At 43.8% G+C, this 26,727-nt stretch overlaps 1 protein-coding gene across 1 annotated transcript in view; it reads right to left on the bottom strand.

Moving 5' to 3' along the window:
* LOC115125331 (zinc finger matrin-type protein 4-like) overlaps positions 1 to 26,727 on the bottom strand; it is a 224,209-nt gene that overhangs the window by 56,505 nt on the left and 140,977 nt on the right. The window contains exon 4 of the mRNA XM_065002590.1: positions 20,029 to 20,206. Coding sequence (XP_064858662.1) covers positions 20,029 to 20,206 — 178 coding nt within the window. The remainder of the gene's footprint in view (positions 1 to 20,028; positions 20,207 to 26,727) is intronic.

Raw genomic sequence — 26,727 nt, 5'->3', positions numbered from 1 at the left:
AATTACTTAAATAAAGTCCACCTGTGTGTAATCTGTGTCACATGATCTATCACATGATCTCAGTATATATACACCTGTTTTGAAAGGCTCCAGAGTCTGCAACACCACCAAGCAAGAAGCAAGGAGCTCTCCAAACAGGTCAGGGACAAAGTTGGGTAGAAGTACAGATCAGGGTTGGATTATTTAAAAAATCTAAACTTTGTACATCCCATGGAGCACCATTAAATCCATGATTAAAAAATGGAAAGAATATGGCACCACAACAAACCTGCCAAGAGAGGGCCGCCCACCAAAACTCACAGACCAGGCAAGGAGGGCATTAATCAGAGAGGCAATAAAGAGGCCAAAGATAACCCTGAAGGAGCTGCAAAGCTCCACAGAGGAGATTGGAGTATCTTTCCATAGGACCACTTTAAGCTGTACACTCCACAGAGCTGGGCTTTACGAAAGAGTGGGCAGAAAAAAAGCCATTGCTGAAATAAAAAAATAAGCAGGCACGTTTGGTGTTCGCCAGAGGCATGTAGGAGACTCCCCCAAACATATGGAAGAAGGTACTCTGGTCAGATGAGACTAAAATGTTGCTTTTTGGCCATCAAGGAAAACACTATGTCTGGCGCAAACCCAACACCTCTCATTTACCCAAGAACACAATCCCCACAGTGAAGCATGGTGGTGGCAGCATCAGGCTGTGGTGATGTTTTTCATCAAAAGGGACTGGGAAACCGGTCAGAATTGAAGGAATGATGGATGTTACTAAATACATGGAAATTCTTGGGGGAAACCTGTTTCAGTCTTCCAGAGATTTGAGACTGGGACGGAGGTTCACCTTCCAGCAGGACAATGACCACTAAGCATACTGCTAAAGCAACACTTGAGTGGTTTAACGGGAAACATTTAAATGTCTTGGAATGGCCTAGTCAAAGCCCAGACCTCAGTCCAATTGAGAATCTGTGTGGTATAACTTAAAGATTGCAGTACACCAGCAGAACACATCCAACTTGAAGGAGCTGGGGCAGTTTTGTAAGAATGAGCAAAAATCCCAGTGGCTAGATGTGCCAAGATTATAGAGGCATACCCCAAGAGACATGCACCTGTAATTGCTGCAAAAGGTGGCTCTACAAAGTATTGACTTCAGGTGGGTGAATAGTTATGCACACTGTAGTTTTCATATTTTTTTCTTGTTTGAGTCACAATAAAAAATATTTAGCATCTTCAAAGTTAAATGCGCCGAATACGAGCCCCTAACCGACAGTGCAGTTTCATAAAGTACGGATAAGAATATGAGATAAATGTAACAAGTATTTAAAGAGCAGCAGTAAAAGAAAATATGCAAAGATGACAACAGAGAGTGGCAGTGTTGTGGAGAGGAGGGAGGGTGGCAATGCGAATAGTCTGGGTAGCCATTTGACTAGATGTTCAGGAGTCTTATGGCTTGGGGATAGAATCTGTTTAGAAGCCTCTTGGACCTAGACTTGGAGCTCCGGTAACACTTGCCGTGTGGAAGCAGAGAGAACAGTCTATGACTAGGGTGGCTGGAGTCTTTGACAATTTTTAGGGCCTTCCTCTGACACCGCCTGGTATAGAGGTCCTGGATGGCAGGAAGCTTGGCCCCAGTGATGTACTAGGCCATTCGCCCCACCCTCTGTAGTGCCTTGCGGTCGGAGGCCAAGCAGTTGCCGTACCAGGCAGTGATGCAAACAGTCAGGCTACTCTCGATGGTGCAGCTGTAGAAACTTTTGAGGATCTGAGGACCCATGCCAGTCACCTGAGGGGGAATAGGTTTTGTCGTGCTCGCTTCACGACTGTCATGGTGTGCTTGGACCATGTTAGTTTGTTGGTGATGTGGACACCAAGGAACTTCAAGCTCTCAACCTGCTCCACAGCAGCCCCATCGATGAGAATGGGGGCGTGCTCTGTCCTCTTTTTCCTGTAGTCCACAATCATCTCCTTTGTCTTGATCACGTTGAGGGAGAGGTTGTTGTCCTGGCACCACACGGCCAGGTCTTTGACCTCCTCCCTACAGGCTGTCTCGTTGTTGTCGGTGATCAGGCCTACCATTGTTGTGTCATCGGAGTGCCTTGCCATGTAGTCATAAGTGAACAGGGAGTACAGGAGGGGGCTGATCACGTACCCCTGAGGGGCCCCTGTGTTGAGGTTCGGCTTGTGTTGTTACCTACCCTCACCACCTGGGGGTGGCCCATCAGGAAGTCCAGGATCCAGTTTCAGAGGGAGGTGTTTAGTCCCAGGGTCCTTAGCTTATTGATGAGCTTTGAGGGCACTATGGTGTTGAACGCTGAGCTGTAGTCAATTAATAGCATTCTCTCCCTTTTGTCCAGTTGGGAAAGGGCAGTGTGGAGTCCAATAGAGACTGCATCATCTGTGGATCTGTTGGGGTGGTATGCAAATTGGAGTGGGTCTAGGGTTTCTGGGATGATGGTGTTGATGTGAGCCATGACCAGCTTTTCAAAGAACTTCATGGCTACAGGTCGGTAGTCATTTAGGCAGGTTACCTTTGTGTTCTTGGGCACAGGCCCTATGGTGGTCTGCTTAAAACATGTTGGTATTATAGACTCGGACAGTGAGAGGTTGAAAATGTAAGTGAAGACACTTGCCATTTGGTCAGCGCGTTGTCGCAGTACAAGTCCTGGAAATCCGTCTGGTCCTGCGGCTTTATGAATGTTGACCTATCTAAAGGTCTTACTCACATCAGTTGCAGAGAGCTTGATCACACAGTCTTCCGGTACAGCTGGTGCTCTGTTATTTGCCTTGAAGCGAGCATAGAAGTAGTTTAGCTCGACGGTAGTCTCGTGTCACTGGGCAGCTCTCGGCTGTGCTTCCCTTTGTAGTCTGTAATGGTTTGTAAGCCCTGCCACATCCGACGAGCGTCAGAGCCGGTGTAGTACGACTCGATCTTAGTCATGTGTTGACGCTTTGCCTGTTTGATGGTTCATCGGAGGGCATAGCAGGATTTCTTATAAGCTTCCGGGTTAGAGTCCCGCTCCTTGAAAGTGGCAGCTTTAGCCTTTAGCTTGGTGCGGATGCTGCCTGTAATCCATGGCTTCTGGTTGGGGTATGTATGTATGGTCACTGTGGGGGTGACGTCATCGATACACTTATTGATGTTTCCAATGACAGATGTGGTGTACTCCTCTATGCCATCGGAGGAATCCCGGAACATGTTCCAGTCTGTGTAGCTTAGCATCTGCTTCATCTGACCACTTTTTATTGATCTAGTCACTGGTGCTTCCTGCTTAAATTGCTTGTAAGCAGGAATCAGGAGGATGGAATTATGGTCAGATTTGCCAAATGGAGGGCAAGGGAGAGCTTTGTATGCATCTCTGTGTGTGGAGTATAGGTGGTCCAGAGTTATTTTCCCTCTGGTTGCACATTTAACATGCTGATAGAAATTTGTTAAAACTGATTTAAGTTTCCCGGCATTACATTTCCCGGCAACTAGGAACGCTGCCTCTGGGTGAGCGTTTTCCTGTTTGTTCATGGCAGAATACAGCTCATTCAATGCTGTCTTGGTGCCAGCCTCAGTCTGTGGTGGTATGTAAACAGCTACAAAGAATATAGATGAAAACTCTCTCGGTAGGTAGTGTGGTCTGCAGCTTATCATGAGAAACTCAGGCGAGCAATAGCTTGAGACTTCCTTAGATATCGTGCACCAGCTGTTGTTTACAAAAATACATAGACCGCCGCCCCTTGTCTTACCAGACGCCACTGTTCTATCCTGACAGTATATCGTATAACCAGCCAGCTGTATGTCGTTGTTCAGCCATGACTCCGTGAAGCATAAGATGTTACACTTTTTAATGACCCGTTGGTAGGCATGTTGTGTAAATCAAATGATACAAACCTCCCAAAAATCTATTTTAATTCTAGGTTGTAAGGCAACAAAATAGGAAAAATACCAAGAGGGGTGAATATTTTTGCAAGCTACTGTAAGTGTTTGTTTGCGTGTGAGGATGATTGCATGAGGATGTGACGTGTGAAGGCAGGTATTTGAAAGTGTGAGCTGTATGTGTGCATGCATGGATGCATGCATGTGAAGGTGTGTGTGTGTGTGGGGGGGTGTTAGGTCTATAGCCAAATACTGTAGTGTGAGAGAGCTCTGGTGCCAGATGGCTTTGTCCAACTGTCTACTTCTACCCTCTACACTGTGCTAGTGTCACTAAAGCTCTACTCAGAAAATACCATTGCATTTTTCACTTCATACTTTTATCATATATTTCACATTTTCAGTTTTAAATTTCATACAGTATACCACATATGATGGCTCTGTAGGCTACAGTATATATTAGGACCTATTCTTGTGTGGTCCATGTCTTGTTGAGCATATCATTCATCATTATTATCATTATTTGTCTCTGTCTCTGTTCAATATTCAATTAATGCTTTATTGGCATGAATGGACTTTTACCGAAGCAATGTCTATGAACTATTACACAAATATGTTTGTGTGGGGGAGTGTGTGTGTGTGTGTGGGGGGGTGTATATATATGTGTGTGTGTACATAGAGATAGAGAGGAGTGTGTGTATGTGTTGGTAATGCAGTGAGCTCGTTAGTTAATCACACATTGGCTAAATGGGGTCTGTTTCACATAGTTACAGTATCTAAGGCTGTCTCTCTATACCTCTCACCACCTCCCACTCAACACACACACACACACTTTTGTATTACATTTACATTTAAGTTATTTAGCAGACGCTCTTATCCAGAGCGACTTACAAATTGGTGCGTTCACCTTAAGACATCCAGTGGAACAGCCACTTTACAATAGTGCATCTAAATCTAGTAAGGGGGGTGAGAAGGATTACTTTATCCTATCCTAGGTATTCCTGAAAGAGGTGGGGTTTCAGGTGTCTCCGGAAGGTGGTGATTGACTCCGCTGTCCTGGCGTCGTAGACACAGATATTGTGTTCACAAAACAATGTTTTGTCTCACCCTTGAGCAGGCGTTGAGATTCCAGATCTCGGGGAGAGACAGAACATTGTATGAACATTTGTATAAACATTTTACTTGCATGGACAAAATAATGAATGATTTTCAGGGATTTTGGTTTGAATTCGGGTATTACATTTTTTTGTAAAATGTTTTGCTCAGAATGGACTCACACATAACATGTTGTTTTTATTTTTTTATTTTGTGTTGAAAAAAAGAAAATCGTGTGACAATTTGCATAAATTCAGAAATTAACATAAAGGGGTGGAAAAGGGCTGCAACCACCAAACACTTGCTCTGTCTACCCTACCTGCACTCACACACCTGCACTGTCTAGACTGCCTCATTAATTACTGTTGTTGTCACGTTCTGTTGCATAATTCAATACGTGTCAATATCAGGATACCTTCAGTGTAACAATCAACAGACTTGGTTCTAGATTACACCTATCTAAACAGACTTTACATATCAGGATACAGTGTAACAATCAACAGGTTTGGTTCTAGATTACACCTATCTAAACAGATTTTACATATCAGGATACAGTGTAAAAATCAACAGGCTTGGTTCTAGATTACACCTATCTAAACAGACTTTACATATCAGGATACAGTGTAAAAATCAACAGGTTTGGTTCTAGATTACACCTATCTAAACAGATTTTACATATCAGGATACAGTGTAACAATCAACAGGCTTGGTTCTAGATTACACCTATCTAAACAGATTTTACATATCAGGATACAGTGTAACAATCAACAGGCTTGGTTCTAGATTACACCTATCTAAACAGACTTTACATATCAGGATACAGTGTAAAAATCAACAGGCTTGGTTCTAGATTACACCTATCTAAACAGACTTTACATATCAGGATACAGTGTAACAATCAACATACTTGGTTCTAGATTACACCTATCTAAACAGACTTTACATATCAGGATACAGTGTAAAAATCAACAGGCTTGGTTCTAGATTACACCTATCTAAACAGACTTTACATATCAGGATACAGTGTAACAATCAACATACTTGGTTCTAGATTACACCTATCTAAACAGATTTTAAATTGTTTGTTAGATCAGACATAATATCACTATATCTTCATTTTCTGAAGTTGTTTTCATTTCAGTGTATTTAATTTGTAAACTTTTTTTTTTAATTCAACAAAAAATGAACACTCATCAAAATAAAGTTAGCTTCATTATTTTTCTTGTGATGTAAGTGTTGAGACGTTGTGTTAAATCCCAGATGAAGCTTTAACGTTCTTATAGCCAATGTATTCCATTCAGCCCATTTCAGACATAATTGGGGTTTGTTTGACAGGTCATTACAAACATTTCCACGGTCGTAACCTTAACGGGACAAAATGACAGGCATCATCCTAATATTTATATATTTCTTAATTAAATGTTTTACTTTTAGATTGGTGTGTATTGTTAGATATTACTGCACTGTTGGAAACACAAGCATTTTGCTACACCAGCAAGAACATCTGCTAAATGTGTGTATGTGACCAATAACATTTGATTTGATACACGCAGTCACACACACACACACACACACACACACACACACACACACACACACACACACACACACACACACACACACACACACACACACACACACACACACACACACACACAGAGAAACATAACACACACACAGAAACATAACACACACACAAACACACACACAGACACATGACACACACAAACACACACACACAGAAACATAACACACACACAAACACACACACATGACACACACAAACACACACACACAGAAACATAACACACACACAAACACACACACACACTCATCCTCACTAACAGCTACGGTAATTAATAGGGTGTAGAAACATTGGGATTTGACTTGCAGCCAGACAGAAACCAGTGTCTAGGGAGTGGCATTGCAAATAGTAATGGATGTCAATGACAGTTTGGGTTAGCTTTGAAATAACTTTGTTCTACTTCTTGGAAAGTGTCAGTTCGATTACCTCACACGCACCTGCTCACACACACACACACACACACACACACACACACACACACACACACACACACAAAAAGTGTCAGTTCGATTACCTCACACGCACGTGCTCACACACACACACACACACACACACACACACACACACACACACACATAAAGTGTCAGTTTGGTGAAGGTGCTTTCAGGGAAGTTGCCATGGTTTAGTGACAGAAAGGCCTGGGAGGAAGGACAGAATGAGAGAGAGAGAGAGAGAGAGAGAGAGAGAGAGAGAGAGAGAGAGAAAGAAGGAAGACAAGTGGAGGAGGATGGAAGGATAGATCAGGAGAGATTAGAATCAAAAGTAACCTTCAGCACACACACACACACATCTCTCTCTCTCTCACTCGCTCTCTTTACCTCTCTCACACACACACACACGTCTCTCTCTCTCACTCGCTCTCTTTACCTCTCTCTCTCGCTTTCTTTACCTCTCTCTCTCACTCGCTCTCTTTACCTCTCTCTCTCACACACACACACGTCTCTCTCTCTCTCACTCGTTCTCTTTACCTCTCTCTCTCACACACACACACACACACACATGTCTCTCTCTCTCTCACTCGCTCTCTTTACCTCTCTCTCTCACTCACACACACACACACACACACGTCTCTCTCTCTCTCACTCGCTCTCTTTACCTCTCTCTCTCACTCATACACACACACACACGTCTCTCTCTCTCTCACTCGCTCTCTTTACCCCTCTCTCACTCACACACAAAACACCTCTCGCTCACACACATCTCTCTCTCTATCTCAATTCAATTCATAGATGTTTTATTTTGGCTTGGGAAACATATTGCCAAAGCAATCTCTCTCTCTTTCGTCAGAGTGCATGCTGGGAGTGAGTAGGGAAGCAGGAGCGATTGTGAGAGCGACTGAATTTTTTTACACTATATAGGGTTTTCGGTGTTTTCAGCGTGTGTGTGTGTATGTGTGTGTATGTATGTATATATATATATATATATATATATTGTTTAGTTGTTTTAAGGTTATTTTTGTCTCACTGTCACTAATCACGTATAGGGGTGGTGTGAAGGAGCAACCAGCGTGTGGCACTAGTTGCAGTGGCCATTCGCGGGGGGTTGGGATTTGAATAACTAAGTCAGTGGCAAAGAGTAAAGATTCCTGCTTAAGCAGGGTGTTTAGTTTAGCAGTGGATGCTATCATTGGGTGCTATCATTGGGTATAATAGCATAAAATCAGCCTCAAGGATGAATAGCACTCTAGTGATATTCTTAGATTCCATTGCTAAGGTGAATATGATAGTTGAGAGTGGTGTTGTATTGCGGGATACACAGACATCGGTATTTCGTTTCATGAATCTGGTGAAGAAAGTTATACTTTCTAATGTGCCATCATTTGTTAGAGATGAAGTGTTGGAGGGAGAGTTATCTCATCACAGTCAATCTGTATCTACAATAAAAAATGTTATTTTGGGATGCTAATCTCCTTTGCTGAAACATGTCGTGTCTCATAGGAGACAAGTGCACATGATTTTAAAGAAGGATACTGACGAACTGAGCGTTCAGTTTTAAAAATTGACGGATTTGATTGTGTTCTACGCTTCTACTGAATCAATTAAACGCTTTGGCTGCGGAAGAGAGGGGCATTTGATACGTTATTGTCCAGAGAACGAGCGGCAGGGCCAGGTAGCAGCTCTCGCGCTGGTCCAGCTAATGCACCACCGCGGAAGGATGAACATGCTAAGGGTTCAGGAGAAGGGAGAAGGTGGGCAGATGTGGTTGGTAGAGTCAGAAAGGAGAGCGGTGTGGCTATGGGAGCAATTGTGGTGGATCAGAGTAAAGAGGGAGGGGGAAACAGCCGGTGAGACCGGGACTGGGGTTGCTGAGTCGGTGTTGGAAAATAAAATTGGAGTTCAAGAGGAGATTGAAAGAATGGAAAATGAAGCAGCTGTTTTCAAAGTACCAAGGGTTAAGAGGAAGAATGTAAGGTGTGATGAAGGTTCTAATTCTAACAGGAAGGTAGAGATGATAAATCAGTTGAGGATAAACAGGTTGTAGAGATGGTGTTTCTCTGGGGAGGATGGCGAGAGTGAGTCATATGATGCATCACAACAAAATAGCGAGAGAATGGGGTGGAAGGGAGGTATGGGATTGAGAAGGTACGTCAATTTCTGATATTGACATAAGGGAAGAAATATATGTATGATTATAATGTAACAGATTTTTTTTCTGAAGGTGACTTGTTTGTTGAATCAGCAAAGTTTCTGATGTCAAAAATAACGGGGGGAGATTTGACAAGCCCTGAAATCGTTAAGACTCGTTTGTCACGTGAGTGAAAAGTGATTTAAATTCTGTGTTTTCTGTCTATTCCTTTGTAAAAAAAAATCAGCCATGAGCAGTATTAAGATTTCTTCTTTAAACGTAAATGGGGCGAGTGACGTTAAACAAAGAGCTGTGGTATATGAGTTCATTAAGGGAAAGGGAAGTGACATAGGTTTTCTACAAGAGACGCATAGTAATATTGAAAATGAATGTGTTGCAATGTTGCAACAGGATGGGGGGGGGGACAGTGGTGTGTAGTCATAAAAGCTCAAAAAGTGGGGGTATCCTGTTCTCAAAAGGGTTTTTGCCTTTGCCATATGAGGTTGAAGAGGTGGTTGAGGGGAGGTTATTAAAAGTGAGATTGTGGTATGAAAACATTGCTATGTGTTAATAAATGTATATGCCCCAGTGGTGGCAGTTGAGAGGGTATGTTTTAGAGACATCTAATACCATTGAGAAATGTAACATTGAGGATTATTTATTTCTTGCTGGGGATTTGAACTGCACAGTCAGTGATTTAGATAGAAACCACAAAGAACCTCATATAGCCTCGAGGACATTTTTAATATGCCTTATTGTAACACATGAACTGTGTGATATTTGGCGGAGCCAACATGGAGGCACGAGACAGTACACATGGGCGGGCTCATGTGAGAGAGAACACCATCGTTCTGGTCTGTAAATCAAGTGTAATAATCCCAGTGGGATTTTCTGATCATAACAGAGGTGGTGTTCATTAACCCTGTAAAACCCAAAAGTGCATACTGACATTTGAATATAACTTTATTGAATGATGCTCACTTCAGGAACTGTTTTAGTTTTTTTCTGAGAGAGGTGGAGGTCTCAAAAGGCAGTTTTGTATCCCTTCAACAGTGGTGGGATATATGGAAAATCCAGATTTAACAATTCTGTAATCAATACACAATGAACGTCACAAGTGGCATCGCTAGATCAATGAACGCCCTAGAGTCTGAAATAGTGTAACTCCTGACTCTTGAGACCACAGGAGATCAAGCCAGCAGCATATCACTCTGCATCCCACTGCTGGCTTACCTCTGAAGCTAAGAAGGTTTGGTCCTGGTTGGTCCCTGGATGGGAGACCAGATGCTGCTGGAAGTGGTGTTTGAGTGCCAGTAGAAGGCACTCTTTCCTCACGTAAAATAAATATATATACTGTATATCCCAGGGCAGTGATTGGGGACGTTGCCTTGTGTAGTGTTCTGTCTTTCTGATGGGATGTTAAGTGGGTGTACTGAAGATCCAATGGTACTTATTGTAAGACTAGGGTTTTAACCCTGCTACAGCTCAGGTTGAACTAGAGCAACCATTGTCTTTGCAGGAGCTATATGCTGCATTAACAGTCATGTAAAATGGAAGGGCACCAGGCATTGATGGGCTTCCCGTTGACTTTTTAAAGTCTTTTTGAGCCATGTTGGGAGAGGTTTGGCTAGCAGTAGTTAACAATAGTTTGACCGGAGGGTTACTACTGATAAGCTGCGGGAGGGCTGTCCTCACCCTACTGCCAAATAGGGTGACACTAGGATGGTGAAGACCTGGAGGCCGGTGGCCATATTGTGCACTGATTATAAGATTCTGTCCAAGGCTTTGTCCAACAGGCTGAAGGATGTGATGGGGCAGTCCTACTGTGTTCCTGGCAGGCAGATAAGAGATAACATTTCCCTGATTCTGCATGTTTTGGACGTCTCTAGGGCTATTGGGTTGGATGCTGGTCTAATTTCAATTGATCAGGAAAAGGCATTTGACCGAGTTGAACATCAATACTTCTGGCGCACTTTTAAGGCATTTGGTTTCAGCTTTGGTTTTATTGCCATGATCAGGGTGATATATGATGACATTGAAAGTGTACTGAAAGTTAACGGTGGCTTGAGTGCTCCTTTTAAGGGAGAGGCTATTTTCCAGGCACCACTCCGCCAGGGCCCTCACTTCCTCCCTGTAGGGTGTCTCATCGTTGTTGGTAATCAGGCCTACCACTGTTGTGTTGTCTGCAAATTTGATGAGGTGTGCCTGGCCACGCAGACATAGGTAAACAGGAAGTGCAGGAGGGGTCTGAGCAGGGGTCCCTCTGTTGAGGATTAGCGTAGTGGAGGTGTTGTTGCCTACCTTCACCGCCTGGGGGCGGCCCATCAGGAAATCCAGGACCCCGAGCTTAATAATGAGCTTGGAGGGTAATATGGTGTTGAAGGCTGAGCTGTAGTCAATGAACAGCATTCTTACATAGGTATTCCTCTTGTCCTGATTGGATAGGGCAGTGTGTAGTGCGATGGCGATTGCATCATCAATGGATCTTTTGGCTCTTATGCGAATTGCAGTGGGTCTAGGGTGTCGGGTAAGGTGGAGGTGAAATGATCCTTAACTAGCCTCTCAAAGCACTTCATGATGACAGAAGTGAGTGCTACGGGGCGATAGTCAATTAGTTCAGTTACCTTTGCTTTCTTGGGTATAGAAACAATGGTGGACATCTTGAAACAATTAGGGACAACAGCCTGGGAGAGATTGAATATGTCCATAAACACTCCAGCCAGCTAGTCTGCGCATGCTCTGAGGGTGCGGCTTGAGGTGGGCCGGCAGCTTTGCGAGGGTTAAGACGCCTAACTGTCTTATGTTGGCTATGGAGAACGGGTGAGTGGTTATGACTGTGTGCTTCTGACCTTGGTGTTTAAGGGGGATTATGTTGGCTTGTTAGGAGCCAAATGGAATCCAGTAGAAGTATTGATCAGTTTGGGGTTGCGGGCTGGTTTCTAATAGGGGCTATGGATGGGCCGAATGAACTGAACACAAGCACACACCCGGACAAACACACGTGCACACACGTGCACACACGCACTCAAGTACACACAGACAAGCACCCACTGTCTAGAAAAGCTGTCTGATAGTGACTTTGAACCCTGAGCCTGAACTCTATTGGAGAATACTGTGTAGGTAAACCTATTAGCGATCAATTCTATGTTGAATCAGTTATTAAATGAAGCCCTAAATTTACCTTATGGGTGATTCAATGCAAGGACTGGCCCATTTTTTTTCTCATCTCAGGTTGTTCTCACATAGAAACTTGATTGGGAGGAAGTGGCCATTTTAGGCCCTTTTTAGTAGCCAGGTCACACCAGGTCAACTTCAGTATTCAACGTCTGTCCAGGTCCTCAGGTCGTCGGTTGTTGCTTTCAATACCCCGTCCACTAGGAGCGCTTATTACCATCTAGCAGGCTCACGACTTGCTAGGCCACTGTGGCTCCCAAGACCACAGATCAATCGTACTGCTAGGCACTCAATTTAAAAAATTATCTTTTAAACCTATCCCAATCCTTTACCTCAGCCATTCGTAACCCTATCCCAAACCTATGCATAGCCACTTTACCTCTACCTACATGTACAAATTACCTCAACTAACCTGGTACCCCCTACATAGCCTCATTACTGTTATTTTATTGTGTTACTTTTTATAAAAAATGTTACTTTAGTTTATAGTTAGTAAAACTATATTTAGTAAAACTAAATGCATGCTCTTCAACCGATCGCTGCCCGCATCCGCCCACCCAACTAGCATTACTACTCTGGACGGTTCTGACTTAGAATATGTGGACAACTATAAATACCTAGATGTCTGGCTAGACTGTAAACTGTCCTTCCAGACTCAAATTACACATCGCCAATCCAAAGTTAAATCAAGAATCGGCTTCCTATTTCGCAACAAAGCCTCTTTCACTCATTCTGCCAAACATACCCTTGTAAAACGGACTATCTTACTGATCTTTGACTTCGGCGATGTCATTTACAAAATAGCCTCCAACACTCTACTCAGAAAATCGAATGCAGTCTATCTAATGCAATGCCAAACGTTTTGTCACCAAAGCCCCATTTACCACCCACCACTGCGACCTGTATGCTTTCGTTTGCTGGTCCTTGCTACATATTCGTCGCCAAACCCACTGGCTCCAGGTCATCTATAAGTCTTTGCTAGGTAAAGCTCCGCCTTATCTCAGCTCACTGGTCACCATAGCAACACCCACCCATAGCACGTGCTCCAGCAGGTATGGTCACTGGTCATCCCCAAAGCCAACACCTACTTTGGCCACCTTTCCTTCCAGTTCTCTGCTGACAATGACTGGAACGAATTGCAAAAATCACTGAAGTTGGAGACTTATATCTCCCTCACTAACTTAAGAGTCAACTGTCAGAGCAGCTTACCAATCGCTGCAGCTGTACACAGCCCATCTGTAAATAGCCCATCCAACCAACTACCTATGTTTTTCTACTCTTTTGCACACCTGTATTTCTACTTGCACATCCTCCTCTGCACATATATCACTCCAGTGTAAATTGCTAAATTGTATTACTTCGCCACTATTCATGAAATGAGTTACATAGGTCCCTCTCCTCACAACAAACAAATTTGCCTCAAGGACCTATAAGTTCCGCCATGATGATTTTTTTCCAGCATTTAGAATTTTGTGTAAAACACTTAACACGCTACTCCTCTGGCACAGAATGACTGATCTACATGATCTAAACCTGTTAGGAATGATGCGAATTTTCGTAGCTTTTTGTAAAAAATCGCGCAACATTTCAACGTCCTGCTACTCATGCCAGGAATATAGTATATGCATATGATAAGTATGTGTGTATAGACAACACTCTGAAGTCTCTAAAACTGGTTAAATCGTGTCTGTGGCTATAACAGAACGTGTTTAGGAGTAAAAATCCCAGGGAAAACTGTTCACCAAAAACACAAAAAAAATATTCATCCGCCAGTCAATGTATTGTCTAAGGCGACAGAAAAAAAATGAGGTCCCCATTACAATGCCTACAGCTTCCACACGATGTCGCCAGTACTGGCATTTTATGGCTGCTTTATCCTTGGTTAGATGACGTATAGGCACTTCCTGTCTTGGGGCTCACCGCAGGATGTTATGAAAGTGAAAACATGGAGGATGATTTCAAGACTTGCTGCTATCGAATACAGATCGCCCCGTGATCAATTTGATAGATTATTAACGTTTATTAATACCTAAAGTTTGTTTAGAAAAGTAGTTTGAAGTGATTTGTAAAAGTTTATAGGCAACTTTTGTCATTTTAAAAAGTGACGTTGCGTCTTGTAAAGGGAAAATTTCCTGGATCAGACCGTCCTTCATAAAATGACATTTTGCCTATACAATGACGGATTTAATCGGGAAAAATATCAATTTTGATGTTTATGGGATATATAGGAGTGCCAACAAAGAAGCTCGTCAAAGGTAATAAATGTTTTATATTTTATTTCTGCGTTTTGTGTAGCGCCGGCTACCGCTAAATATTTTGTTTAGGTGTCGTTCAGGTGTTTTGGGGGGTGCATGCTATCAGATAATAGCTTCTCATGCTTTCGCCGAAAAGCAGTTTACAAATCTGACTTGGTGGCTAGATTCACAACGAGTGTAGCTTTAATTCAGTACCTTGCATGTGTGTTTTAATGAAAGTTTGAGTTTTATCGAAAACTATAGGTGGCGCTCTGAAATTTCCGCTGATTGATGTTCCTGCACTGGAACTACATTCTGCATCATCCCATATAGACCAAGGTCTCTCAACGCAATATTTTCCAGTTTCGCATCTCAAACAACATGGGTCCTACCGAACAATAAACATTCACGTGGGCGTGTCTGGCACATAAACGCATATAAACCACACACAGATATTGGTGTTGTAACAAAACTTGATACACATGTTCCAAATACTGTCGTCCAAACACTGTCATCCAAACACTGTCATATGCAAGCATATTGAAATTGACCACAAGGTGACACTGTAATGGGCACACGTTTATATCTCTTGGTCTGTTTGACTCTGAGATTTGAAAATTGGCACACATGCTCTGGGATGTGAGTCTAGCCAACCTGTAGAGTATGGTTCAGTTTGGCCGCATGGTGGTACATGGCTTGTAGCGGCCATGTTGTTTGAGCTAGACTCTTGGGAAATATTGTTTTTAATATACGTTTCAAGTAGCCAACATATTAAAACATGGTTCAAAATACATACAAAGCATATTGCAGGGTTTGATTCTGAATGGCTGCTTGCAGCTATACTTTAATCTGTCCTCTTTTCTAGCAATGGATTTCCTGCTGCTGCTGGACGTTTGAAGATGATTTACTTCCAATGCTCATGCTACATTGTTTCACCTCCCTCAGTTGTATGATTATAAGCCGCTCTGGAAAAGAGTGTCTGTTGAATGATTGAAATATAAATATAAAATGTAGACATACACTGAGTATACAAAACATTAAGAACACCTACACTTTCCATGACATAGACTGACCAGGTGAAAGCTATGATCCCTTATTGATGTCGCTTGTTAAATCAACTTCAATCAGTGTAGATGAAGGGGAGGTGACAGGTTAAATAAGGATTTTTAAGCCTTGAGACAATTGAGACATTGATTGTGTATGTGTATCATTCAGAGGGTGAATGGGCAAGACAACATATGTAAGTGCCTTTGAACAGGGTCTGGTAGTAGGTTCCAGGCAGATCGGTTTGTCAAGAACTGTAACACTGCTGCGTTTCTCACACTCAACAGTTTGCCGTGTGTATCAAGACTGGTCCACCACGTAAAAAACATCTGTGGGAAGCATTGGAGTCAACATGGGCCAGCATCCCTGTGTAATGATTTCGACACCTTGTAGAGTCCATGCCCTGACCAATTGAGGCTGTTCAAAGCAGGGGGGGGGGTGTTCCTAATGTTTGGTATACTCAGTGTATACACTTGACACGTGCAACAACAAAGGCTGCATCCCTAACAGAGGTTGGAACTTGAATTATTTTACAATCATTAACTAATGAACAGAACCATCATTTTTTTTCATTCTGTTCCATTGTTCCAACCAGAAAAATAAAGTTCTGAACCGGCTCCAACCCCCCAAAAAGTGAAGTTTGATATCGTTTGTTTCTGTTCCTTTTTAAACCTCTGAAATATACATTTGTTTTATATTTAGCTCGACATTAAATTACTTCACAAATCAATGTGGATAGAGAAGCTTGCTTTGGAGTGGGTAAGTGACTTAATCTGTACAGGAAAGTCTTGAAGAGCAAATTGTATTTTGCCATAACAGCATGGTTTAATCATAATGAAAGACAAACACATACACTATGAGGTTTAAGGCGCAAGATGCAACAGACATTTTTAGGGTGAGGAAAGAGTGAGCGAGGATGGAGGAAGCTTGCCTTGAAGAGCTGGACATCTTGTTATGACAAGCATTATCTGAATTAGACATATTGAATTATACCAATTATATGCTTCTATGGAGGAAATTTGAATGTCTTTGAAGTTCTGAGTTGGTTTAATGTTGGACCAGAGCAAACGTTAGCTAGCTAGCTAACAAGCTTGAGGGTGCAGCGAGGCACTAGAATTAAAAACACGTCTTACCTTTTTGTAGTTAATAAACGTGATAACTATAGTATCCTTAATTAGCATTGGAAAAGTAATTTCATTCTTCTTTAATCAAACATCTATACCTAATTTCTGAATTATGCTTGTAACGTTGTCAGTAGATTACAGTAACCTATACTTCAGAGGGGAGGGGCAGGTAGCCTACATGCACACACACTGGCAACGATTTCCAGCTGGCAGGCAGAAGCTGGAATCTGTTTTTGAGTGACAGGGCTTTGGATAGGTGCTTTGTTGCGTTTTTTTGTGGGACTGGAAAAAAATGCCTGGAATGTAAAATTACTTTATTAACCGGTTCCCATGATTTTAAAATAACGGTTCTGTTCCGGAACATAATAGATCACTTCCATTTTCGGTTCAGGTTCTGTTATTTTCCGGTTATCTTTTCCAACCCTTGGTCCCTAATGGCACCCTATTTCCTACATAAGCCCTGTTCAAAAGTAGTGCACTACTGTATATAGGGAATAGGGTGCCATTTGGGACTCAGCCCATAGTCTCATGAGACTGAGTTGAACATACAGCTGTTTCAGGTGTTGAGAGGGTCTGTCCACTATGTGGTCCAAACAGAGCCCAGCTCTGGTCTGGCACAAGGTTACCCTATGGCTACTATCCAGGCCCAGATTTTTCGATAGCGATGGAACTCAAGCTTACGGGTATTTTAACGATCCATCGTTCCTTTATGTCTATGTCACAGGTTAGACATAGACATGGTACCTTAAGTGTGGAGGACGGTCTCCTGGTAATGGCTGGAGCAGAATAGGTGGAATGGTATCAAATGCATCAAACACATGATTTCCATTAGGTTTGGGCAGTATACCGTACACAGTGCATTCGGAAAGTATTCAGACCCCTTGACTTTTTTCACATTTTCTTACGTTCCTGCCTTATCCTAATAAGGATTTTTTTTTATCTCATCAATCTACACACAAAACCCCATAATGACAAAGCGAAAACAGGTTTTAAGAAACTTTTGCAAATGCATTAAAAATGTATTTATTTACATACGTTTTCAGACTCTTTGCTAAGAGACCTGACATTGAGCTCAGGTATATCCTGTTTCCATTGATCATCCTTGAGATGTTTCTACAACTTGATTAGAGGCCACCTGTGGTAAATTCAATTGATTTGACATGATTTAGAAAGGCACACACCTGTCTATATAAGGTCTCAGAGTTGACAGTGTATGCCAGAGCAAAAACCAAGCCATGAGGTCGAAGGAATTGTCCGTAGAGCTCCGAGACAGGATTTTGTCGAGGCACCGATCTAGGGAAGGGTACCAAAAAATGTCTGCAAACTTGAAGGTCCCCAAGAACACAGTGGCCTCCATCATTCTTAAATGGAAGACGTTTGGAACCACCAAGACTCTTCCGAGAGCTGGCCGCCCGGCAAAACTGAGCAATCGGGGAGAAGGGCCTTGGTCAGGGAGGTAACGAAGAACCCGATGGTCACTCTGACAGAGCTCCAGAGTTCCTCTGTGGAGATGGAAGAAACTTCCAGAAGGACAACCATCTCTGCAGCACTCCACCAATCAGGCTTTTATGGTAGAGTGGCCTGACAGAAACCACTCCTCAGTAAAAGGTACATTACAGCCCACTTGGAGTTTGCCAAAAGGCACATTAAGGACTCAGACAATGAGAAATAAGATACTCTGGTCTGATGAAACAAAGATCAAACTGTTTGGCCTGAAAGCCAAGAGTCACGTCTGGAGGAAACTTGGCACCATCCCTACGATGAAGCCTGATGATGGTAGCATCAGGCTGTGGGGATGTTTTTCAGTGGCAGGGACTGGGAGACTAGTCAGGATCGAGGGAACGATGAATGGAGTACAGAGATCCTTGATGAAAACCTGCTCCAGAGCGCTCAGGACCTCAGACTGGGGGCGAAGGTTCACCTTCCAACAGGACAATGACCATAAGGACACAGCCAAGATAACGCCGGAGTGGCTTGGGGACAAGTCTCTGAATGTCCTTGAGTGGCCCAGCCAGAGCCCAGACTTGAACCTGATCTAACATCTCTGGGGAAACCTGAAAATAGCTGTGCACTGATGCTCCCCATCCAACCTGACTGAGCTTGAGAGGATTTGCAGAGAACCATTTGCATTTTTAGTGACGCCCTTCTGTGCTATGCAGGAAAAACTGTAAATGGCAGAACTGTATGGAAACTGCCCAAGCCTAGTTTCCATGTGTGTGTGTGGTGTGAGACAGAGAGAAAGCAATAGGGTGAAAGACAGAAGGAAAGAGAAAGAGAGAGTGAGAGAGAGAGAGAGAGAGAGAGAGAGAGAGAGAGAGAGAGAGGTCATAGTTGAAAGGCTGCCCATGCTGTTGGGCATGGAGAGTGAACAATGCTGTATCCCCTTGGGTATTGGGGATTAAGCTTTCTTCAGCCGATAGACTGTATGGCATGCTATCATTTGGATGTTGTTGCAACATTTGCAGGCATATGTGAATGGCAAGGACAAACCTTAAACCATCCAGAGAACAGTGTACAACAGCATATTGTACCCTACAGCACTCTGTTATTCTGGCACATAGGTAGACAAATGGCTTAGCTCCAGTAAAGCTGTTGGCTGTGTCGTTTAGGACCTTGGTCTGATGTATGTGTCAACTGGCTTGGATTGTGTTTCGTATACACACACACACACGCACACACACTTTGTTCAGGGATATATGAGAGCTGTTTTATCACATAGAAAACCATGGTGAGGGTGTGTGTGTCCAGGGCAGAGGTCACTTATCGTCATTACATAAATCCACACACGCACACTAAAAGGCATTGTGACATAAATCCACTTGCAGATGTCAGTGGCTTTATTGCAGCCTTATTGATTCAGGAGTAGTTGGTTTGGGGTCAACAGTTCAATCTGTGTGTGTGTGTGTGTGTGTGTGTGTGTGTGTGTGTGTGTGTGTGTGTGTGTGTGTGTGTGTGTGTGTGTGTGTGTGTGTGTGGGTGGGTGCAAGCTTGTTTGTCTGTGTCTGGTGTGTGTATGAGTTTGTGTGAGTGTATGGGGCGCCAGGTAGCCTAGTGGTTAAGAGCATTGGGCCAGTAACTGAAAGGTTGCTTGTCCGAATCCCTGAGCTGACTAGGTGAAAAATGTGTCAATGTGCCTTTAAGCAAGGCACTTACATTGACATTTGAGTAATTTAGCAGAGAGACTTACAGTAGTGCATTCATCTTAAGATAGCTCGGTAGGAAAACCACATATCACAGTCAGAGTAAGTACATGTTGTCCTTAATAAATTAGCTATCAGCAAAGTAAGAGTTAGTGGGAAAACCTGTCAATTGCTCTGAATAAGAGTGTCTGCTAAATGACTAAATGAGCATGAACGTGTGGGTTACCTGTGGTGGTAGGGCTGTTGGTAGCAGTAGGTAAGCTGGGTGTTTCTCCCAGTACCAGTCGTACTCTCTTGGCATGTGTCTTGCCCTGGTAGTGAGACTGGGCAACAATGGCCGACGTGAAGAACATATTACATAACGTACAGCACTTATTGCTGTCCACCTCTGTCTCTGCACTGTCCTGAAGGGAGGAGAGGAGACGTGAAGGGGTGATGGAGAGGAGAGGAGACGTGAAGGGGTCACGGAGAGGAGAGGAGACGTGAAGGAGTGACGGAGAGGAGAGGGTGAGAAAAGAGGAGAAAAGAGAGAGAAAAACATGTTAAAGTATACCACTTATTGCTGTTCACCTCTGTCTCTGCACTGTCCTGAAGGGAGGAGAGGAGAGAGGGATGGAAAGGAGTAGGGAGAGGAGAGAGGATGAGGTGAGGAATGGTGAGGGCAGGAGAGAGGAGGGAGAGGAGAGAGGATGTGGTGAGGAATGGTGAGGGCAGGAGAGAGGAGGGAGAGGAGAGAGGATGAGGTGAGGAATGGTGAGGGCAGGAGAGAGCAGGGAGAGGAGAGAGGATGAGGTGAGGAATGGTGAGGGCAGGAGAGAGCAGGGAGAGGAGAGAGGATGAGGTGAGGAATGGTGAGGGCAGGAGAGGAGGGAGAGGGAGAGGAGAGAGGATGAGGTGAGGAATGGTGAGGGCAGGAGAGAGCAGGGAGAGGAGAGAGGATGAGGTGAGGAATGGTGAGGGCAGGAGAGAGCAGGGAGAGGAGAGAGGATGAGGTGAGGAATGGTGAGGGCAGGAGAGAGCAGGGAGAGGAGAGAGGATGAGGTGAGGAATGGTGAGGGCAGGAGAGAGCAGGGAGAGGAGAGAGGATGAGGTGAGGAATGGTGAGGGCAGGAGAGAGGAGGGAGAGGAGAGAGGATGAGGTGAGGAATGGTGAGGGCAGGAGAGAGGAGGGAGAGAGGATGAGGTGAGGAATGGTGAGGGCAGGAGAGAGCAGGGAGAGGAGAGAGGATGAGGTGAGGAATGGTGAGGGCAGGAGAGAGGAGGGAGAGGAGAGAGGATGAGGTGAGGAATGGTGAGGGCAGGAGAGAGGAGGGAGAGAGGATGAGGTGAGGAATGGTGAGGGCAGGAGAGAGGAGGTAGAGGAGAGAGGATGAGGTGAGGAATGGTGAGGGCAGGAGAGAGCAGGGAGAGGAGAGAGGATGAGGTGAGGAATGGTGAGGGCAGGAGAGAGCAGGGAGAGGAGAGAGGATGACGTGAGGAATGGTGAGGGCAGGAGAGAGCAGGGAGAGGAGAGAGGATGAGGTGAGGAATGGTGAGGGCAGGAGAGAGGAGGGAGAGGAGAGAGGATGAGGTGAGGAATGGTGAGGGGAGGAGGGAGAGGAGAGAGGATGAGGTGAGGAATGGTGAGGGCAGGAGAGAGGAGGGAGAGGAGAGAGGATGAGGTGAGGAATGGTGAGGGCAGGAGAGAGCAGGGAGAGGAGAGGGATGAGGTGAGGAATGGTGAGGGCAGGAGAGAGCAGGGAGAGGAGAGGGATGAGGTGAGGAATGGTGAGGGCAGGAGAGAGGAGGGAGAGGAGAGGGATGAGGTGAGGAATGGTGAGGGCAGGAGAGAGCAGGGAGAGGAAAGAGGATGAGGTGAGGAATGGTGAGGGCAGGAGAGAGGATGACGTGAGGAATGGTGAGGGCAGGAGAGAGAGGAGAGAGGATGAGGTGAGGAATGGTGAGGGCAGGAGAGAGGAGGGAGAGGAGAGAGGATGAGGTGAGGAATGGTGAGGGCAGGAGAGAGCAGGGAGAGGAGAGAGGATGAGGTGAGGAATGGTGAGGGCAGGAGAGAGGAGAGAGAGGAGAGAGGATGAGGTGAGGAATGGTGAGGGCAGGAGAGAGGAGGGAGAGGAGAGAGGATGAGGTGAGGAATGGTGAGGGCAGGAGAGAGGAGGGAGAGGAGAGAGGAGAGAGGGATGAAGGGGGTGATAGTGACGAGAGGAAAGGAGAGAAGAGGGGTGATGAAGAGGAGAGATGAATGAGGAGATAGAGAAGAGAGGCATTAAGAGAAGAATAGCACAAGGGAAGGAAAAGAGAGAGAGCAGAAGAATATACTGTAGGAGGGTAGAAGGTGAAAACAAAAATAAATAAATAAACTTGGCCCAAACAAGAAGACACCATGAAAGTGAAGACTGCTGCATCTCTGGCTGGCTCTCAGTGCTCTGATCCCCCCCCCACACAGGACATATCAAATATGAAACTGTTCCAGTGAGACAAGGTCTCAGTTAACATCACTGTTTGAATATTAATGAGCTACAGTTTGGACACAACTGAAGATGAAAACACACACCACTAGATTCCTCCCTGTCCATCTCTCGTTCTGTCTGCCTTTTCACACCTGATCTTCTCACCCTTTCATCGTCTTTTCATCACTCTATTGGCTCCTTCTGCCCTTTTCTTTCTCTCCTTCCTGTCTATAACCCCTTCATCTCTCTCCTTCCTGTCTATCACCACTTCATCCCTCTCCTTCCTGTCTATCACCCCTTCATCTCTCTCTCCTTCCTGTCTATCACCACTTCATCTCTCTCCTTCCTGTCTATCACCACTTCATCTATCTCCTTCCTGTCTATCACCCCTTCATCTCTCTCTCCTTCCTGTCTATCACCACTTCATCTCTCTCTCCTTCCTGTCTATCACCCCTTTATCTCTCTCTCATTCCTGTCTATCACCCCTTTATCTCTCTCTCCTTCCTGGCTATCACCCCTTTATCTCTCTCTCCATCCTGTCTATCACCCCTTTAATTCAATTTCAATTCAAGGGCTTTATTGGCATGGGAAACATGTGTTAACATTGCCAAAGCAAGTGAGGTAGACAACATACAAAGTGAATATATAAAGTGAAAAACAACAAAAATTAACAGTAAACATTACACATACAGAAGTTTCAAAACAGTAAAGACATTACAAATGTCATATTATGTATATATATATACAATGTACAAATAGTTAAAGGACACAAGATAAAATAAATAAATAAGCATAAATATGGGTTGTATTTACAATGGTGTTTGTTCTTCACTGGTTGCCCTTTTCTCGTGGCAACAGGTCACAAATCTTGCTGCTGTGATGGCCCTTTATCTCCCTCTCCTTCCTGTCTATCACCCCTTCATCTCTCTCTCCGTCCTGTCTATCACCCCTTTATCTCTCTCTCATTCCTGTCTATCACCCCTTCATCTCTCTCCTCCATCATCTCTCTCCCCTTCCTGTCTATCACCCCTTCATCTCTCTCCTCTCCATCATCTCCCTCTCCTTCCTGTCTATCACCCCTTCATCCCTCCAAAAGAATAAAGACATTTCAAATGTCATATTATATTTTTCTCTCTCTCCTTCTTGTCTATGTATTTCCACACTTGCTCTATGTCTCATCTGTTCACACAGTTTCTCCCTTTCTGCTCTTTCATGCCTTCTCTCTCTCTCTCCTCTTTTTCATAGAACTTTTCACACCACTCTCTCTCTCTCTCTCACTCTCTGCTCAGTCTGTTGGCGCAGTTCTCCTCCTCCCCTTTTTCTCTCACTCTCCTCTCTCTCGTTCAGTCTCTCTTTCCTTTCACACCACTCCCTCTCACCCAAGTGTCAAATTGAGTCAGAGGAGAAAAACCTTAGAGGACGATGAAGTGCAATAGTAGAAATGTGTCTCCCGCGATGGTATGGTACTGTGTGTGTGTGTGTGTGTGTGTGTGTGTGTGTGTGTGTGTGTGTGTGTGTGTGTGTGTCTGCCGCTGTGTCAGTGTGTGTTAACATCAAATACTGTAGAGGTTCTGAGAGTTTGGTACACCTCTACCTTCCAGCACTCTGTTTTCTCTCTCCCTTTCTCAGTCCGTCTCTCTCTCTGATCTTCCTGTTATTTTCTCTCACTTTTCTCTGTCTGTTTGTCTCATCTACTGGGTAAATGGTACTCTTTCCATCTCTGTCTGTTTGTCTCATCTACTGGGTAAATGGTACTCTTTCCATCTCTGTCTGTTTGTCTCATCTACTGGGTAAATGGTACTCTTTCCATCTCTGTCTGTTTGTCTCATCTACTGGGTAAATGGTACTCTTTCCATCTCTGTCTGTTTGTCTCATCTACTGGGTAAATGGTACTCTTTCCATCTCTGTCTGTTTGTATCATCTACTTTCTCTTTCCATCTCTGTCTGTTTGTCTCATCTACTGGGTAAATGGTACTCTTTCCATCTCTGTCTGTTTGTCTCATCTACTGGGTAAATGGTACTCTTTCCATCCTGTCTGTTTGTCTCATCTACTGGGTAAATGGTACTCTTTCCATCTCTGTCTGTTTGTCTCATCTACTGGGTAAATGGTACTCTTTCCATCTCTGTCTGTTTGTCTCATCTACTGGGTAAATGGTACTCTTTCCATCTCTGTCTGTTTGTCTCATCTACTGGGTAAATGGTACTCTTTCCATCTCTGTCTGTTTGTCTCATCTACTGGGTAAATGGTACTCTTTCCATCTCTGTCTGTTTGTCTCATCTACTGGGTAAATGGTACTCTTTCCATCTCTGTCTGTTTGTCTCATCTACTGGGTAAATGGTACTCTTTCCATCTCTGTCTGTTTGTCTCATCTACTGGGTAAATGGTACTCTTTCCATCTCTGTCTGTTTGTCTCATCTATTGGGTAAATGGTACTCTTTCCATCTCTGTCTGTTTGTCTCATCTACTGGGTAAATGGTACTCTTTCCATCTCATCTACTGGGTAAATGGTACTCTTTCCATCTCTGTCTGTCTGTCTCATCTACTGGGTAAATGGTACTCTTTCCATCTCTGTCTGTCTTTTTCATCTACTGGGTAAATGGTACTCTTTCCAATCTCTGTCTGTTTGTCTCATCTACTGGGTAAATGGTACTCTTTCCATCTCTGTCTGTCTTTTTCATCTGCTGGGTAAATGGTACTCTTTCCATCTCTGTCTGTTTGTCTCATCTACTGGGTAAATGGTACTCTTTCCATCTCTGTCTGTTTGTCTCATCTAATGGGTAAATGGTACTCTTTCCATCTCTGTCTGTTTGTCTAATCTACTGGGTAAATGGTACTCTTTCCATCTCTGTCTGTCTTTTTCATCTGCTGGGTAAATGGTACTCTTTCCATCTCTGTCTGTTTGTCTCATCTACTGGGTAAATGGTACTCTTTCCATCTCTGTCTGTTTGTCTTATCTACTGGGTAAATGGTACTCTTTCCATCTCTGTCTGTCTGTCTCATCTACTGGGTAAATGGTACTCTTTCCATCTCTGTCTGTTTGTCTCATCTACTGGGTAAATGGTACTCTTTCCATCTCTGTCTGTCTTTTTTCATCTACTGGGTAAATGGTACTCTTTCCATCTCTGTCTGTCTTTTTCATCTGCTGGGTAAATGGTACTCTTTCCATCTCTGTCTGTTTGTCTCATCTACTGGGTAAATGGGTACTCTTTCCATCTCTGTCTGTCTTTTTCATCTGCTGGGTAAATGGTACTCTTTCCATCTCTGTCTGTTTGTCTCATCTACTGGGTAAATGGGTACTCTTTCCATCTCTGTCTGTTTGTCTCATCTACTGGGTAAATGGTACTCTTTCCAATCTCTGTCTGTTTGTCTCATCTACTGGGTAAATGGTACTCTTTCCATCTCTGTCTGTTTGTATCATCTACTGGGTAAATGGTACTCTTTCCATCTCTGTCTGTCTGTCTCATCTATTGGGTAAATGGTACTCTTTCCATCTCTGTCTGTTTGTCTCATCTACTGGGTAAATGGTACTCTTTCCATCTCTGTCTGTTTGTCTCATCTACTGGGTAAATGGTACTCTTTCCATCTCTGTCTGTTTGTCTCATCTACTGGGTAAATGGTACTCTTTCCATCTCTGTCTGTTTGTCTCATCTACTGGGTAAATGGTACTCTTTCCATCTCTGTCTGTTTGTCTCATCTACTGGGTAAATGGTACTCTTTCCATCTCTGTCTGTTTGTCTCATCTACTGGGTAAATGGTACTCTTTCCATCTCTGTCTGTTTGTCTCATCTACTTGGTAAATGGTACTCTTTCCATCTCTGTCTGTTTGTCTCATCTACTGGGTAAATGGTACTCTTTCCATCTCTGTCTGTTTGTCTCATCTAATGGGTAAATGGTACTCTTTCCATCTCTGTCTGTTTGTCTCATCTACTGGGTAAATGGTACTCTTTCCATCTCTGTCTGTTTGTCTCATCTACTGGGTAAATGGTACTCTTTCCATCTCTGTCTGTTTGTCTCATCTACTGGGTAAATGGTACTCTTTCCATCTCTGTCTGTTTGTCTCATCTATTGGGTAAATGGTACTCTTTCCATCTCTGTCTGTTTGTCTCATCTACTGGGTAAATGGTACTCTTTCCATCTCATCTACTGGGTAAATGGTACTCTTTCCATCTCTGTCTGTCTGTCTCATCTACTGGGTAAATGGTACTCTTTCCATCTCTGTCTGTCTTTTTCATCTACTGGGTAAATGGTACTCTTTCCAATCTCTGTCTGTTTGTCTCATCTACTGGGTAAATGGTACTCTTTCCATCTCTGTCTGTCTTTTTCATCTGCTGGGTAAATGGTACTCTTTCCATCTCTGTCTGTTTGTCTAATCTACTGGGTAAATGGTACTCTTTCCATCTCTGTCTGTCTTTTTCATCTGCTGGGTAAATGGTACTCTTTCCATCTCTGTCTGTTTGTCTCATCTATTGGGTAAATG

The sequence above is a fragment of the Oncorhynchus nerka genome, linkage group LG16, assembly GCF_034236695.1.
Source record: "Oncorhynchus nerka isolate Pitt River linkage group LG16, Oner_Uvic_2.0, whole genome shotgun sequence".
NCBI lineage: Eukaryota > Metazoa > Chordata > Actinopteri > Salmoniformes > Salmonidae > Oncorhynchus > Oncorhynchus nerka.
This window is presented reverse-complemented; position numbering and strand designations above follow the sequence as displayed.